The sequence below is a fragment of the Ranitomeya variabilis genome, chromosome 3, assembly GCF_051348905.1.
Source record: "Ranitomeya variabilis isolate aRanVar5 chromosome 3, aRanVar5.hap1, whole genome shotgun sequence".
NCBI classification, from domain to species: Eukaryota; Metazoa; Chordata; class Amphibia; order Anura; family Dendrobatidae; genus Ranitomeya; species Ranitomeya variabilis.
This window is the reverse complement of record NC_135234.1, coordinates 232,346,374-232,363,282: the sequence shown is the minus strand read 5'-3', so window position 1 is coordinate 232,363,282 and position 16,909 is coordinate 232,346,374. Positions and strand designations below refer to the sequence as shown.

The 16,909-nt window shown below is 47.2% G+C and overlaps 1 protein-coding gene across 1 annotated transcript in view; it reads left to right on the top strand.

Moving 5' to 3' along the window:
* LOC143817667 (glutathione S-transferase Mu 4-like) overlaps window positions 1–16,691 on the top strand; it is a 63,889-nt gene extending 47,198 nt beyond the window's left edge. Inside the window, exons 7-9 of the mRNA XM_077299159.1 lie at window positions 12,773–12,868; window positions 12,995–13,105; window positions 16,442–16,691. Coding sequence (XP_077155274.1) covers window positions 12,773–12,868; window positions 12,995–13,105; window positions 16,442–16,531 — 297 coding nt within the window. The 3' untranslated portion in view covers window positions 16,532–16,691. The remainder of the gene's footprint in view (window positions 1–12,772; window positions 12,869–12,994; window positions 13,106–16,441) is intronic.
* The last annotated feature ends 218 nt before the right edge of the window (window positions 16,692–16,909 follow it).

Below are 16,909 nucleotides of genomic sequence, written 5' to 3'. Positions count from 1 at the left end.
ATGCGGGTGAATACCTGGTCTCCGCCTCCCTGGACACCGCGGCTCAGGAGTCCAGCAATGCTGTTGCCATTCAGCGGACCGTTTGGCTCAAGGCCTGGCAGGGGGATTTGTCTTCTAAAAAGTCCCTTACCAGCCTGCCTTTTCAAGGTTCACATCTCTTTGGTTCTAAGCTGGACCAAATCATTAAGGACACTACCGGGGGCACAAGTTCTCTTCTTCCCCAGTCTAAACCTCGTCGCCCCCTCCCAGATGCCAATTTCGGTCCTTTCGGCCCTTTCGTCGTTTCGTGGCGTCAAACTCCTTTTCCCAGCAGCAGAGGCCACAGGCACATCAAGAGAAGAAGACGGTATCCTTTAGACCCACTCCTTTCTGGTGTTCCCGCTACTCCCAGGGTAGATCTTCCAGGTCTAGGACTGGAAGATCCACATCGCATGACTCACGGCAAGACCCCAGCCCAATTGCCAGGCTAGGCAGTCATCTCCTCTTCTTCAGGGACGTCTGGATCTCCTCAGTAGAGGACGCATGGGTCAGGGAAGTTGTATCCTCGGGATACAAAATAGAGTTCGTTTCACGACCCCGGGATCGTTTCTTCGAATCCCAACCTCCAAGAGACCCTGCTCTAGTTCCAGGTTTCTTCACAGCCATCGCTTCTCTCCTCAAAGCCGGGGTAATTGTTCCCGTCCCAGAAAAAGAACGGTTCATAGGAGTCTATTCAAATCTTTTTGTGGTGCCGAAAAAAGATGGCAAAGTTCGTCCCATTCTGGATCTCAAATTGCTGAACAAGAGAGTTTGTCTGCGACACTTCAGGATGGAATCCCTTCTTTCAGTAATTGCTTCCATGGAGGCCCAGGAATTTCTGGGTTCCATAGATATTCGCGACGCCTACCTCCACGTCCCGATATTCCCGGGACATCACCGATTCCTGCGCTTTGCGGTGCTCCAGGACCATTTTCAGTTCGTCGCTCTGCCGTTCAGTCTCGCAACCGCTCCCAGGGTTTTCACGAAGATCATGGCGGCGCTGATAACCATCTTGAGGGTCAGGGGAGTGGTACTTTTTCCGTACCTCGACGACCTCCTCATCAAGGCTCCGTCCTTTTCTCAGGCTCAGGAGAGCCTGTCCATCGTCCTCGACACTCTAGCCCGTCTCGGGTGGCTTGTCAACAGGAAGAAATCCTGTCTTGTTCCTTCCCAGTGCCTCATCTTCCTGGGCATGCTCTGCGACACTCGTCAGACCAAAGTCTTCCTTCCCGAGGACAAGAGGTCCATTCTTCGTCGGGATGTACGCTTACTCTAGGGTCCTCGTTTTCCCTCCTTCCGATCGGCCATGAAGGTTCTGGGGAAGATGGTAGCAACATTGGAAGCGATTCCCTTCTCCCAATTTCACTCTCGATCTCTTCAGCAGGCCATCCTGTCACAGTGGGACAGATCTGTATTCTCCCTGGATCGTCCGATCCGACTCTCTCCCCGGGTTAAACGGTCACTCAACTGGTGGCTGATGTCACCTCTCATCTCCCAGGGCAGGTCCTTCCATTCAGTTAACTGGCAGGTGGTGACGACGGACACCAGCCTTCTCGGATGGGGTGCGGTGTTTCGCCACCTGACTGTTCAGGGTCGTTGGTCGGCGCAGGAGTCTGCTCTGCCGATCAACGTCCTCGAGATTCGGGCCATCTTTCTCTCCCTTCGTCACTGGGAAAGGATTCTCAGGGGTCTACCTATCCAAATACAGACGGACAATGCCACAGCGGTGGCATATGTCAACCATCAGGGGGGGACTCGGAGCCTTGGCTGAGGTATCCAAGATCCTCCTCTGGGCAGAGGCAACGGTCCCGGTTATATCCGCGGTGCATATCCCCGGCGTGTACAATTGGGCCGCCGACTTCCTCAGCCGCGAGAGTCTCGCGGCAGGGGAATGGTCCATGCATCAGGAGGTCTTCCATCAGATTTGTCTTCGATGGGGGACTCCGGACGCGGACCTCACGGCATCCCGAATGAAAAGGAAGTTTCCTCGGTTCGTCTCCAGGTCTCGCGACCCTCTCGCAGTGGGCGTTGACGCTCTCGCCATTCCTTGGTCGCAGTTCATGCTCCCCTATCTGTTCCCACCCCTTCCCTTGCTTCCCAAGCCATTGAAAAAGATCAAGGCGGAAGGGGTGCCGGTCATTCTAATCGCCCGGATTGGCCCAGGAGATCTTGGTTCGCGGAGATCGTCAATCTTTTCGCGGACGCCCCCTGGCACCTTCCAGACAGACCCGATCTGCTGTCTCAGGGTCCGATCTGCCACCCGAATTCTCGGTCGCTCAGTTTAACGGCGTGGCTGTTGAGACCGCAGTTCTAAGAGCGTCTGGCCTTTCGGACCGGGTGATTCTCACTATGATCCAGGCTAGGAATCCTTCGTCTTCCAGGATCAACTATCATACCTGGAAGGCTTACTTCCGTTGGTTCGAGTCCAACCGTGTTTTACCTATGTCCTTTTTCCCTGCCTTCCATTTGGGCTTTACTTCAGGCGGGACTGGATTCGGGCCTTGCTCTAAAGGGCCAGGTTTCTGCGCTCTCCATCCTTTTTCAGAAGACTTTATCTTCTCGGCCACAGGTTAAGACCTTCCTTCAAGGAGTAGCCCATGCTGTCCCTTCGTACAGGGCCCCTGTGGATTCATGGGATTTAAATCTTGTGCTGGACGTTCTGAGGGGTCCCCCCTTAGAACTGACAGGGAGACCTCCCTGAGAAGCCTTTCTTGACGACCTCCTTTCTTGGTTATCCACCAGGACAAGACAGGCCTCTGCCTGCCTTCCTTCCTTCCTAAGGTGGTTTCCACCTCAACGAGGACATTGTTCTACCTTCCTTTTGTCCAGCTCCAACTCATCCTCTGGAGCGATCGTTGAAGAAGCTGGACCTCGTCAGGGCAGTGAGGATCTACCTGGCTAGAACGGCTGTTTTCCGGAAGACGGACTCTTTTCATCATTCCTGATGGCACACGTAGAGGCCTGCCGGCTTCCAAGGCGACTATTGCTCGCTGGATCAGAACGGCAATTTTGGAGGCTTACCGGGTCAAGAACAGAGAGCCCCCTCCTGGGATAAAGGCTCACTCTACCCGGGCAGTCGGTGCCTCTTGGGCGGTACACTACAGGGCTTCCGCCCTACAGCTTTGCGAAGCGGCAACCTGGTCTTCGATCCACACATTTGTCAAATTTTACAAGGTCCATACGCTTCGGCGGACGCCAGCCTAGGCAGAAGGATCTTGCAGGCGGCAGTGGTGAGTCCTCTGACCTGATGGAAGTCTGTTTTTCCCACCCCAGGGACTGCTTTGGTACGTCCCATGGTTCCTGTGTCCCCCAATGAGAGGCGATAGAGAAAACAGGATTTTGGTTGCTTACCGTAAAATCTGTTTCTCGGAGCCTTCATTGGGGGACACGGCACCCTCCCCTGTTATTCAGTTTCTATTGTTCTGCTGTGTTCTGACTGTTCTCATGTTTACAGTTCTCATGTTTGTGGTTATGTTTCAACCTTATTGTTTTGTCTCCTACTTCTTTGTCACTAACTGAAGTGCATAGTGCCAGTCGGTGGGGTGTACACTGCAGCGGAGGAGCTAACTTTTTTTTGTGCATAGTGTCAGTCTCCTAGTGGCAGCAGCATACACCCCATGGTTCCTGTGTCCCCCAATGAAGGCTCCGAGAAACAGATTTTACGGTAAGCAACCAAAAATCCTGTCTTTCCGCACTGATTTTGGTAAATCCACAGGGAATCCGCACTGCGGATTTACTACAAAATTACCGTGGTTTTTGTGCGGATTCCACCTGCGGTTTTACACCTGTGGATTCCTATTGAGGAGCAGGTGTAAACCGCTGCGGAATCTGCACAAAGAATTGACATGCTGCGGAATAAACAAAGCTGCGTTTCTGCACTGTTTTTTCTGCAGCATGTGCACTGCAGATTTTTTGTTTTCCATAGGTTTACATGGTACTTGTAAACTCATGGAAAACTGGTGCGGATCCGCAGCAAAATCCGCAGCGTGTGCAAATACACTTAGCCTGACCTTCCTTTGAGCTAGTTGAGAATCTGGAGCATTACATTTGTTGGTTACATTAAACTCTCAAAATGGCCAGAAAAAAAGAACTTTCATGTGAAACTCGACAGTCTTTTCTTGTTCTTAGAAATGAAGGCTATTCCATGCAATAAATTGCCAATAAACTGAAGATTTCCTACAACGGTGTGCACTACTTTCTTCAGAGGAGAGCACAAACAGGCTCTAACCAGAGTAGAAAGAGAAGTGTGAGGCCCCGCTGCACAACTGTGCAACAAGACAAGTACATTAGAGTCTGTAGTTTGAGAAATCGACGCCTCACAGGTCCTCAACTGGCAGCTTCATTAAATAGTGCACGCAAAACGCCAATGTCTATGTCTACAGTGAAGAGGCGACTCTGGGATGCTGGCCTTCAGGGCAGAGTGGCAAAGAAAAAGTCATATCTGAGACTGGCTAATAAAAGGAAAAGATTTAATATGGGTAAAAACAGATACTGGACAGAGGAAGATTGGAAAAAAGTGTTATGGACAGACGAATCCAAGTTTGAGGTGTTTGGATCACACAGAACAACATTTGTGAGATGCAGAACTGAAAAGATGCTGGAAGAGTACCTGACGCCATCTGTCAAGCATGGTGGATGTAATGTGATGGTCTGGGGTTGCTTTGGTGCTGGGCAAGTGGGAGATTTGTACAAGATAAAAGGGATATTGAATAAGGAAGGCCATCACTCCATTTTGCAACTCCATGCCATATCCTGTGGATAGTACTTGATTGGAGCCAATTTCATCCTACAACAGGACAATGACCCAAAGCACACCTCCAGATTATGCAAGAACTATTTAGGGAAGAAGCAGGCAGCTGGTATTCTATCTGTAATGGAGTGGCCAGCGCAGTCACCAGATCTCAACCACATTGAGCTGTTGTGGGAGCAGCCAGACCGTATGGTACTCAAAAAGTGCCCATCAAGCCAAACCAACTTGTGGGAGGCGCTTCTGGAAGCATGGGGTGAAATTTCTCCAGATTACCTCAGCAAATTAACTGCTAGAATGCCAAAGGTCTCCAATGCTGTAACTGCTACAAAGGGAGCATTATTTGACTAAAGCAAAGTTTGAAGGAGAAAATTATTATTTCAAATAAAAATCTTTTTTTCGAACCTTGTCAATGTCTGGACTAGATTTTCAATTCATTTGGCAACTAATTTGATTAAGAAAAGTATGAGGTTTCATGGAAAGCACAAAATTGCGTGGGTGACCCTAAACTTTTGAACGGTAGTGTACCTGTCTGCCGTAGTTCATTAATACCGACTGTCCCACGTCCTTCTCACCCATGCGTCGGTGATACACTGACAGGAGGTGATCGCTCCTGCAGTGTATCACTGAGCCGCAGTGAGTTCACCAGAGTTCATCAGCTGATCAGCTCTGGTGCTCGCACTTATGTCACCACTGCATGGGAAAGTTCTCACGCAGTGATGCCGTAAGTGAGAGCATAGGAGCTGATTAACTCCGGTGAACTCTCACTGCGGCTCAGTGATACTGACAGGAGGTAATTGCTCCTGCAGTGTATCGCCATTGGCCAGGTAGAGCAGCACATCTCCCAAAGGGTTTATCCTGCTTACCCATTGTAAATGGTGGCATCCACACGTCCCCGTGATGTGCGTTTCGTGTGACAGCTTTTTCAAAAAGTGGGTACATTATGCTGTGTCTCAGTAGTTTAAATAGAAGTGCGGCCAAGAATCCCGCTGGGATACTTGGCCGCACTTCTATTAACCTCTTAACGGCCGCCGATACACCTTTTCACGGCGGCAATTAAGGGTACTTAAACCACAGTGCCGCTTTTTAACGGCACTGTGGAAAAAGTGTATAGCACCACCCAGAATCGGAATTTCTCTAGAGTCTCAGCTACCAGAGGTAGCTGAGACCCCAGAGAACATGATTTGGGTCGGATTTTACCGACTATGGTGTTGCGATTGCTGTTAACGGTATAACGACGACTGCAAAAAGAGAGTAATTTTTCCATTTAATTTCTCTATCCTCTGTGATTGCACATCAGAAGAGAGAGAAATGGGGTCCCCCGATCGTCCCTTCCCCCTTGTACCTCGAGTCCAGGAATTCCCTCTGTGATGTCACCCAGGCTGCTGGCATCTTCTTCCGGGAGGAAATGGCGGGCACATCCTGCCGAGATCTGCCACCCAGCAACAATAGGACAATTTTTCCTATTGGTTCATTTTGTTCACTGTGATATACTATCACAGTGATCAAAATAATAAAAAAAAGTAAATTAACCCCCTATTATCACCCCCTTAGGGGAAAAATAATGAAATAAAAAAAAAAAAATTCTATTAGGGTTAGAGTTGGGCTGATGTGGGGTGGGGTGGGTTGGGGGGTTTCCACTGTCTAGGTACATCAGGGAGTCTCCAAACACGACATGGCGCCACCATTGATTCCAGCCAATTTTGCGTTCAAAAAGTCAAATTGTGCTCCCTCCCTTCTGAGCTCCGCCGTGCAACTAAACAGTGGCTTTCCCCCACATATGGGGTATCTGCGTACTCAGGAGAAATTGCACAACACATTTTACCCTTTTGAAAAAAAGTTCCAAATTTAATTTTTTGTGAGGAAGGGGGGGGGGGGGGGTTGAAAAAGTAAAATGTTCATATTTATTTATTTCCTTCCACATTGCTTTAGTTCTTGTGAAGCACCTGAAGGGATTAGGTTTTTAGAATGGCGTCACTTTTGGGTATTTTCTGTTATATTGACCCCCCACCTCCCAAAAAATGTGAGGTGCTCCCTAAAAAAAAATAGGTTTTGTAAATTTTGTTGGAAAAATGAGGGATCGCTGTTCAACTTTTAACCCTTAGGCTAGGTTCACATTGCGTTAACGCATGTGTTGAACGGGCTGTTGTTAACGGGCTGCTGTTAACACAAGTGCCGACATTCCATCGCGCCAGCGCAGATAGAGCTAGCAGATGCCCTATCTGCGCTAGCAGTGACAAACCCGGAAACGCTGCAGCCCGAGTCCCAGGGTCCGTCACTCAATGACTGCACATCGCTAGCGCACGCCCATTGTGGGCGTGCGCTAGCGATGCGTCCGACATAGGAAGTAATGGCGGCGTTAACGGACTGCGTTACGCCGCGGTGTAACGTAGTCCGTCTAACGGACGCCTGCAACGCTATGTGAACCCAGCCTTATAACGTCCAAACAAAAAGAAAAGGGTTCAAAAATTGTGCTGATGTAAAGTAGACATGTGGAAAATGTTTAAGTATTTTGTGTGAGACCACTCTCTGATTTAAGGGCATAAAAAATAAATAAAGTTGGATAATTTTGCCTTATTTCTGTTTTTTCATAAATAAACGCAACTCATAATGAAATTTTTTTACCACTAACATGAAGTACAATATGTCACTAAAACCATCTCTGAATCAGTGGTATCCATTGAAGCGTTGTAGAGTTTAAACCACATAGTGGCAATGGTCAGAATTTAAAAAATTGGCTTGGTCATTTAAGCAGCAAATTGGCTCACTAAGGGGTTAAACCACTGAGACACAGCGTAATGTGCCCCCTTTTTGAAAAAGCTGTTACGCAAAACACGTCAAAGGGGCCAGCAGGGGGATGTATGGACGCCACCATTTATTTACAATGGGTAAGCAGGATTACCCCTTTAAGGGTATAGGTGTTTGGTGCTTTGTTTATTTGCATCTCTTGATTGTTCACCAGCATTTTCTATTACGCACGCTAATGTTAGTGCTTGTATTTTTATATATGTGATCCTGCTCACCCTGGTTGTCACCCACCCTTTCTGCTGTACCAGCATGTCTCCTCAATTTTTTCCCTTTGTTATAATGTTCATTGTACATTATATTTGTGATATTTGTCTAATAAAATTAACTTCATTTTATTCTTTTGGCTTTCTTGTACTCTATTCTTTTGGTGTTCATATCTTTGGGAGTATTCCACTGGTCACTAGTTGTTTTAGTGAATTCACTCAGGGAGTGAGGTTGTTTTCCTCTCTTGGCCGCAGTGTTACTAATTGTTTATTTGATTACTGTTTAAAGTCTTCACTATACATGTTAGTGAAATTGTTTGGGCAGCTAGCTCATGGATTTATGCAACCCAATTCAGGTGACTTGCTCATTTGCAGGACCTGCAATGCATGAATAAACTTGGGGTATTGCTACACAATGTCTGTTTCAGGCAGGTATGACCTATAAAATGCATTACAGGGGACCTGTTAGCAGTTTTCGCCAATATAAGATAAGGCCACTGCCTTTCAGGGCTTATCTACAGCATTCTATAATGCTGTAGCTAAGGCCCCGGTCTGACCTAAAAGATAGCTGTGCGCTTGACCCCCATCCCACCTCCTCCCCAACCTCACCGCCTCTTATCCCATCCCTAACCCACCTCTTCAACCTATCTCTAACTTCTGGTACTTTCCCTTCTGCTTTCAAACATGGCACAATAACGCCTATCCTTAAAAAGCCAACAATCAATCCAACTGCTACATCCATCTATTGCCCAATATTTCTGCTCCCATTCGCTTCCAAACTCCTGGAGCAGCACGTCCACGCTGAACTTTCCTCCCACCTCTCATCTAACTTGCTCTTTGACAATCTACAATCTGGTTTCCACCCCATCACTCAACTGAGACAGCCCTGACCAAAATTACGAACGACCTACTTGCAGCCAAAGCTAACGGACAATACTCTATACTCCTCCTTCTAGACCTGTCCTCTGGTTTCGACACAGTTGACCACTGCCTCCTACTAGAGATCCTCTCCTCCTTTGGCATCAAAGACCTCGCCCTATCCTTGATCTCCTCATACCTTTTCAACTGCACATTCAGCGTCTCCCACTCCCACACTACCTCCTCATCCCACCCTCTCTGTTGGGAGTCCCTAGGCTTTCTTTTAGGACCCTTGTACTCTTCTCAATCTATACACTTGGCCTGGGACAACTCATAAAGTCCCATGGATTCCAGTACCACCTTTATGCTGATGACACTCAGATCTACCTCTCTGGCATTCAGGACAGCAGAGAGGTGATGTCTGGGCCAGAGTGTCTATCAGCCATATCTTCCTTCTCCTCTCACTTCCTCAAACTTGATGTGGACCAATCTGAACTCATAATCTTTCCTCCATCTCATAGATCTTCCTTACCTGACCTATCTATCGCATCACGCTTTTCCCCCGTACCGGAAGTCCGCTGCCTCGGAGTAACCTTTGACCCTGCCGTGTCCTTCAAACCGCACATCCAAGCTCTTTCCACCTACTGTTGCCTCCAGCTCCAAAATATCTCCAGAATCCGTTCTTTCCTCAACTGTCAATCTACTAAAATTCTTGTGCATGCCCTAATCTCCCGCCTCGACTACTGCAACATCCCTTACTGTGGCCTGCCTGCTAACACCCTTGCACCTCTCCATTCATCCTTAACTCTGCTGCCTGACTAATTCATCTCTCTCCTCGCTACTCCTAAACTTCCCCCCTCTGCATCCTTCAGCGTATCCAGTTTAAATTACTAACACTGACCTACAAAGCCATCCATAGCCTGTCCCCTCCATATATCTCTGAACTAATCTCCCGATATCTTCCCTCCTGTTATCTCTGGTCCTCCCAAGACCTTCTCTCCTCCACACTTATTCGCTCCTCACCCAACCGCCTCCAAGACTTCTTCAGAATATCCCCCATCCTCTGGAATTCTTTGCCCCAACACGTCCGACTATCGACCACATTCGGATCCTCCAGACGGAACCTGAAAATCTACTTCTTCAGGAAAGCCTACAGCACTGACCCCACTGCCTCCTCCCCGCTACCGCTTCACCAACACCGGAGCTCCTGCAACCCTCAACCTATTGTCTCCTTCCCACCATCCTGTAGAATGTAAGCTCGCAAGGGCAGGGTCCTCGCCCCTCTGTATCAGTCTTGTTAGTTTGCTTACTGTAAGTGATATCTGTAATTTGTATGTAACCCCTTCTCATGTACAGCACTATGGAATCGATGGTATAATCACTACCACCTCCCGGGGGGGTAGCTTGATGGGTGTGGCGGGTCCGGTGCCTCCCATCTTCTTGCGATGCCGCCCTCCTGTTGCTTCATCGCTCTCCTGCGCAAGTGTGCTTCTCTGCCCTGTTGAGGGCAGACCAATGTACTGCAGTGCGCAGGTGCTGGGAAAGGTCAGAGAGGCCCAGCTCCTGCGCACTTCAGTACTTCGCTCTGCCCTCAACAGGGCAGGGAAGCACACTGGCAGGGCAGAGAAGCAGGAGCACGATGCCAGGGAGCAATGAAGCAACAGGAGGGCGGCATCGCAAGAAGAAGGGAGGCGCCAGACCTGGACCTGCAGTGCCCCCCCCCGGGTGAGTATAATAAAGCTTAATTTTGTTATCTTTTAGGTTAGACGGGGGTCTGCTGTAGATGAGCCCTGAAAGGCAGTAGCCGAATCTGCTGACAGGTTCGCTTTAAAGGCTGAATGAATTAACATTTGCACTTATATGAAACTCCTAAATTCTGATTTTCTAAACTGAGAGCCAATGCTGTTCTTTAAAAAAAAAAATTAAATAAAATCCTTTTTCTAAATAAAATGTCCAATCGCTGGAATCAGACTAGTGTATGGCACCCGATGTGAGAGCGTTGGATGTGATTTGCTAATGACCCTCGGCTCCTGCTCCAAGAGCGTGAACTGAGTGTCATGCTACTGTGCTCTGATTAGCATGAGCGAATCACAGCACAGGTGCTGAGGAGATGGAGAAAGTAATTTCTCAATCCTCCATGGTCTGACTCTGCATATATCGGACAGCACGGTGATGACATCAGATTGCAGTCGGATGATTCACAAGTTTCCATAGACTTGTATGGGTGCGAGTGAGCAGAGCCTCGCTGACAATTGCAGCATGCTGTGCTTGTTTTCTCATATGGAATCGGTATGAGAACATAATCACAGATTTGAGCTGCCCCATAGTATAACACTGGGCAGAGTGCTATAGGATGTTTTATCACATAGCACTTTGCCGTGTTATACAGTAGTCTGACCCCGGCCTCAGGGCCGGTTTTAGACAAAGTGGGGCCCTAGGCAAAATTCAAAGTGGGGCCCCAAATTCTGAAACATTGCACTAACCACACTACAGTCAATTCAGTGCATTGAAGTGAGTTTTTAACTAGTAGCAACATCTTTAACCCCCAAGAAGCCACTAAATAGCAAAGACAAAATTTCTGTCCAAGGAGTAAAACATGGTGCGGGCCCGAACAGCGATAGAGTAACTGAACCTGCGTCTCAGAGGCAAGTTCAGTTACTGCACAGGCTGCCACTGGGGCCGGGAGCAGAAGAGATGGGGCCCAATATGGTGTCATTAGGATAATCATCGCAATTATCTTGCATGAGAGAATATACACTAGTGTGAGCGACCCCTATAAGGATATGTGCACACGTTGTGGATTTGGCTGCGGATCTGCAGCAGACTTGGCCCTGCGGATTCGCAGCAGTTTTCCATGTGATGTACAGTACTATGTAAACCTATGGAAAACCAAATCCGCTGTGCTCATGCTGTGGAAAATTCCACACGGAAACGCTGCGGTTTATTTTCCGCAGCATGTCAATTCTTTGTGCGGATTCTGCAGCGTTTTACATGTATTCCATAATAGGAATACAAAGGTGTAAAAACGCAGGTGGAATCCAAACAAAATCTGCATAAAATCCGCAGATAATCCGCGGTGAATCTGCAGATAAAACGCAGGGGTTTTACCTGCTGATTCTTCAGAATCCACGCGGAAAAATCCGCAATGGAATCCGCAAAGTGTGCACATATAGCCTCACAGAACAAAGTGGTCCCGTGGCTAGCGATCAGTGACATCATCACTCCTGGTGCGTGCCAGCGCACACTGCAGAGCAGCCTGTGCAGGATGCTGACAAATGACAGTAGGTATCATTCATTTTTTTTATATCACTTTTTTTTTTCATTTCTTTTTTACGTTAATTACATTGTAGTTTTGGTTGTGTTGCTGACTGCGCAGACTGTGTGACTGGTGTGGTAGTGCAGACAGTTGAAAAAAACTCACCAGTAAGCAGTGAAGTGTCTTCTGATATGGGAACACTTGTCTTCTGGGTGGCAGCACAGCTCCTGCATTTTTGTGTCCCTGACAGGGGCTGCTGAATGCTGTGCAGCCTCAGGACAACGTCAGTGGTCAGGTTACCGTGTCACATAGGAAGGTCCTGCCGCTGAACAGCAGCTGCAGTGCCAGCCCAGGACACAGTATAAAGTATAACCTGAAGCCTGCTGCACAGTGAGGATGGACGGCCACAGCGGAAGAACAGGAGAACATGCAGAACGCAGGTCAGGTCAGTATAACACGCCTGACTGCTCCTGCCTCAGGGATTGCAGCCACTGAGCCGACATAGATAACACAGACAAGGCAGTGCAGCGCCGCCGCCCGCCAGGAAACACTCACAATTGCAGAACAGATAAGAGACAGATGCACTTATGTCTGCCTCTTCTGCAAAGCAAAGCACTGCCTTGTGCTATTTTAATTGTAAGCAAGCTCCATTGTGGTCATGGAACCAGCAGGGGGCCCTTGGAGGAGCGGGGGCCCCAGGCAGCTGCCTGGTCTGCCTGTGCTAAACGCCGGCCCTGCCCGGCCTAAATCCTGACTTTTATAGTATGAATGGTGTAAATATGAACCAGTAATGCATCTTAGTACACATCACTTTGCCTAGACTACGGGCTTGGCTGCTGATTTTAAAATGTATAAATAATCCTTTGACTTTCAATATTTCAGGAAGAGCTGAAGGGACCATACCTTGAAAAGCTCCCGACTGTATTGGCAAGATATTCTAAGTTTTTTGGGGAAAGACACTGGTTTCTTGGGGACAAGGTAAATCTATTAGGTCATTTCTTGGGTAGTATAAATGATTGCATGCCTATATGGTGTATACTTCTGTCTTGCTGATTAATTTATACATCACGATTTACATTTACTGCATTTGCATCTATCCCAAAGATTACTTTTGTTGACTTTCTCATGTATGATGTCCTGGATCAGCACAATGTATTGGATCCTACCTGCCTGCAAAAGTTCAAGAACCTGCAGGACTTCCATGCAAGATTTGAGGTACATTTTATATTTATGCCTCTAAATTACAGAACTGGCGGGCAGCCAAACATTGATCCTTTTTTCTGCTAGGGACAATTCTTACACTTTTGTCAAGTACAAAATCTTATTTGCTTCATGGAGTTTACAAATGTCTGTCTTTTTAGTGCAAGGAACATTTATTTTTTCTTCCTTTGAAAGTATGTGACAGTCGGAGATCATAGAACAATTTGTAGGAACAGCACGCCGCTTTACACAGTATTCTTAAATTATTTTTTACTTGTCCAATCCACTGTTCACACAACTTGTAATTGTACCGCAGAAGGTAAAGGTACAATAGCAACATTTTTCAGTCTAAAAACTTAGATGGTCATGTGTTCACTTTTTTTTTTTTTTCCTTCTCCCATTTGAAGACAGACTTGATGCCACTGTTTGAGGTTTGAATCCACCTATGGAGGATGAATGCTGGAATGTGTTTGCCAGGAGTGTGATAACATAAGGGAAATGTCCCTTGAGTTTCTGGCTGTATCTACTGCGATTGTACTGTAGTTTTGTGGTGACACTGACTAAAAATATAATTTCTGATCCGTCATCTCAAACCTCCTAACTGTTTCTGCACACAGTCTTTCAGTTGAATTCAGCATAAAACAAATCAGGAAAACACTAAAAAACACTACAGGGGATGAACATGATTCATAGCAATGTAAAAAAAAATGACTTGCTGTGGATATTCAGTCTTTTGTCGCTTTTAACCCCTTCACGACATACGCCGTACATGTACTGCGCATGTCGTGTTCCTCCCTTTTGATGTGGGCTCCAGCATTGAGCCCATGTTTTTCCTGGCACATGTCAGCTGTTTTGAACATGTGTCCCTATCAGCCGCGGGTGGAATCCTTCTCCGCATACGTCTGCATGCATTCTGCTTACCTATCTTTAACATTGGGTACGCAGGATATGCGGATGCGTCGTTTTGACGCGCCCACCGTCCACATAAAACGCAACTTATTGCGTTCCCGTGCGGTCGGCGGGCGCGTCAAAACGACGTATCCGCATGTCCTCTGTACCCAATGTTAAAGATGGGTACGCAGGACGTATGCGGAAGTAGGCGGGGCTTAGCGGAAGACATACGCAGCCCTCCGCAAACCCTGGGAACGCTAGTGTGAACTTAGCCTTACATAGTCACTAGTGATGAGCGAATATACTCGTTACTCGAGATTTCCTGAGCACGATCGGGTGACCTCCGGGTATTTTTTTTTAGTGCTCGGAGATTTAGTTTTTATTGCCGCAGCTGAATGATTTACACCTGTTAGCCAGCATAAGTGTATGTGTGGATTCTCTGGCAACCAGGCAACCCCCACATGTACTTATGATGGCTAACAGATGTAAATCATTCAGCTGCGGCGCTAAAAACTAAATCTCTAAGCACTAAAAAATACTCGGTCACCTGAGCGTGCTCGGGAAATCTCGAGTAACGAGTGTATTCGCTCATCACTAATAGTCACCTTTTTATAAAAGATTCCTGTCCACAGACTCAATCAGTCAGACTCTAACCTCTACAACATGGGCAAGACCAAAGAGCTTTATAAGGATGTCAGGGACAAGGTCATAGACCTGCACAAAACTGGAATGGGCTACAAAACCATAAGTAAGACACTGAGTGAGAAGGAGACAACTGTTGGTGCAATAGTAAGAAAATTGAAGAAATTCAAAATGGCTGTCAATCGACATCGATCTGGGGCACCATGCAAAATCTCACCTTGTAGGGTATCCTTGATCATGAGGAAGGTGAGAGATCTGCGCGGATGCCGCTGCAGGTGCTGCTTGGATATCCAACAATATCGTGCCTATCCGAAGGACCAATTTGCTTAAGGCGTGGCAGGCGAACTTATCCTCTAGGAAGTCCCTCACCAGCTTGCCTTCCGAGGGTTTCCAACAGTTTGGCTCCAACTTGAACCAATTATTAAGAAGGTCATCGGAGGGACAAGTTCTCTTCTTCCTCAGACTAAACCTCGTTGTTCTCCTGGGACCGCATGTGCTTTCCTTTATTTTATGAAAGCTTTTATCCAGGTTCTGCTTTTCTTCAAGACATCGGACATTCCTGCATTTTTGCGAGGGGCGGGTCCATTTTCATTTTATACCTTCACTTCAGGCTCTCAACCACTTCCAGAGTCTGTGGCAGCAGTTTTGTACATTCTGTGGATCACAGGTTCAGTGCTCTGCCCTTACCTTGCCGAGGTTCTCCATGGCTCTGTCCATCATTCTTGATTCTCTTCCTTTCTTCCTGCTCGGACTCGTCCTTCGTAGCGTTCTCTCATCACACTACCGAGTAAGGGCGACGTGCATCTATCCAGCTAAGGCTGCCCCTCCCCCTTTTCAGTATACGGGCTTGGCGTAGAGGCCCTCCGACCTCCAAGTCAATGTATGCCCGCTAAATCCGGTCAGCAATGTTTAGAATTACCAGGTCAGAGCAGAGCTCCTCTTTCCAGGTTTAAGGCGCACTCTACCCGGGCAGTGGGCACCTCCCGGCGGTGCACATATAGGGCCTCTGCCCTGCACCCCTTCAGACCGATGATAGGTCCTCCACATGTTTGCGAAACTTCCATGCCTAGCTTCGGCGTATGCCGGCTTAGGTAGGAAGACCTTGCAGGCGACGGTGGTGAGTTCCTCCAACCTAGATTGGAGTTGACTGCTATTCCCGGTCCAGGGACTGCTTTGGGACGTCCCATGGTTTTCTGTGTCCCCCAATGAAGCGATAGAGAAAACAGGATTTTTGGTTGCTTACCGTAAAATCTGTTTCTCGGAGCCTTCATTGGGGGGCACAGCACCCTCCCAAGTTGAACAGCTCTGTTTATTGTGTTATACTGTTAACGTTTGAGTTTCGTTCTCTTACACGTTGCTTCTCCTACTGCTTTCTCACTAACTGAATATCCTACTTCCAGTCGGTGGGGTGTATACTGCAGAGGAGGAGCTAACTTTTTATATTTGCATATTGTCAGCCTCCTAGTGGCAGCAGCATACACCCCATGGTTTCCTGTGTCCCCCAATGAAGGCTCCGAGAAACAGATTTTATGGTAAACAACCAAAAATCCTGTTTTTTGCTTACAACAACTTCATTGGTTTGTGTCACTGGAGGTGGATTTATTTATTTTTTTTACTTTGCATGTAAGCAGCTGTTGCTCCATATTGTTGAATGCAAACGATGGACATTTCTCATGAACCAAGTGTGTATACATTTAAAATTTCAGTATGATTGTGTTTTCGAAGTTACAGCAATTTTTCTGGGTAAAGTAGCAAGTGAATCGCCCTATATAAAGTGAGTAAAATAACTTTTTTTTTTTCTTTCTCCCTTTCTTTCAGGCTCTGCCGGCGATTGCTGCATACATGAAAACACCTCTGTTTAATAGAAACCGTATTAACGCCATAACTGCTTCATGGGCCAACAAATAAGCCCCAATTCATCAAAGCAGTTTCGCCAGAAAAGATGCAAAATTGTTGGTGTTTTTTACTGCCTGCTGGTTTCATTATGCACATTGAAAGTCTAAAATGTTTGATTTTTCATATTTACCTGTAGTGTAAACCTCATGAGCAATAAAAACGTTGTTGGCAATAGTGTAAATTATTATGATGAGACTCCCAATATATGCAAAAATGGAGAAAAGGCCTATTGAAAAAGATCTTTGCCAAACTTCACTTTTTAACCCCTTCCCGACCTGTGACGCCACGTAGGTGTCATGAAAGTCGGTGCCAATCCGACCTGTGACGCCTATGTGGCGTCATGGAGGGATCGTGTCCCTGCAGATCGGGTGAAAGGGTTAACTCCAATTT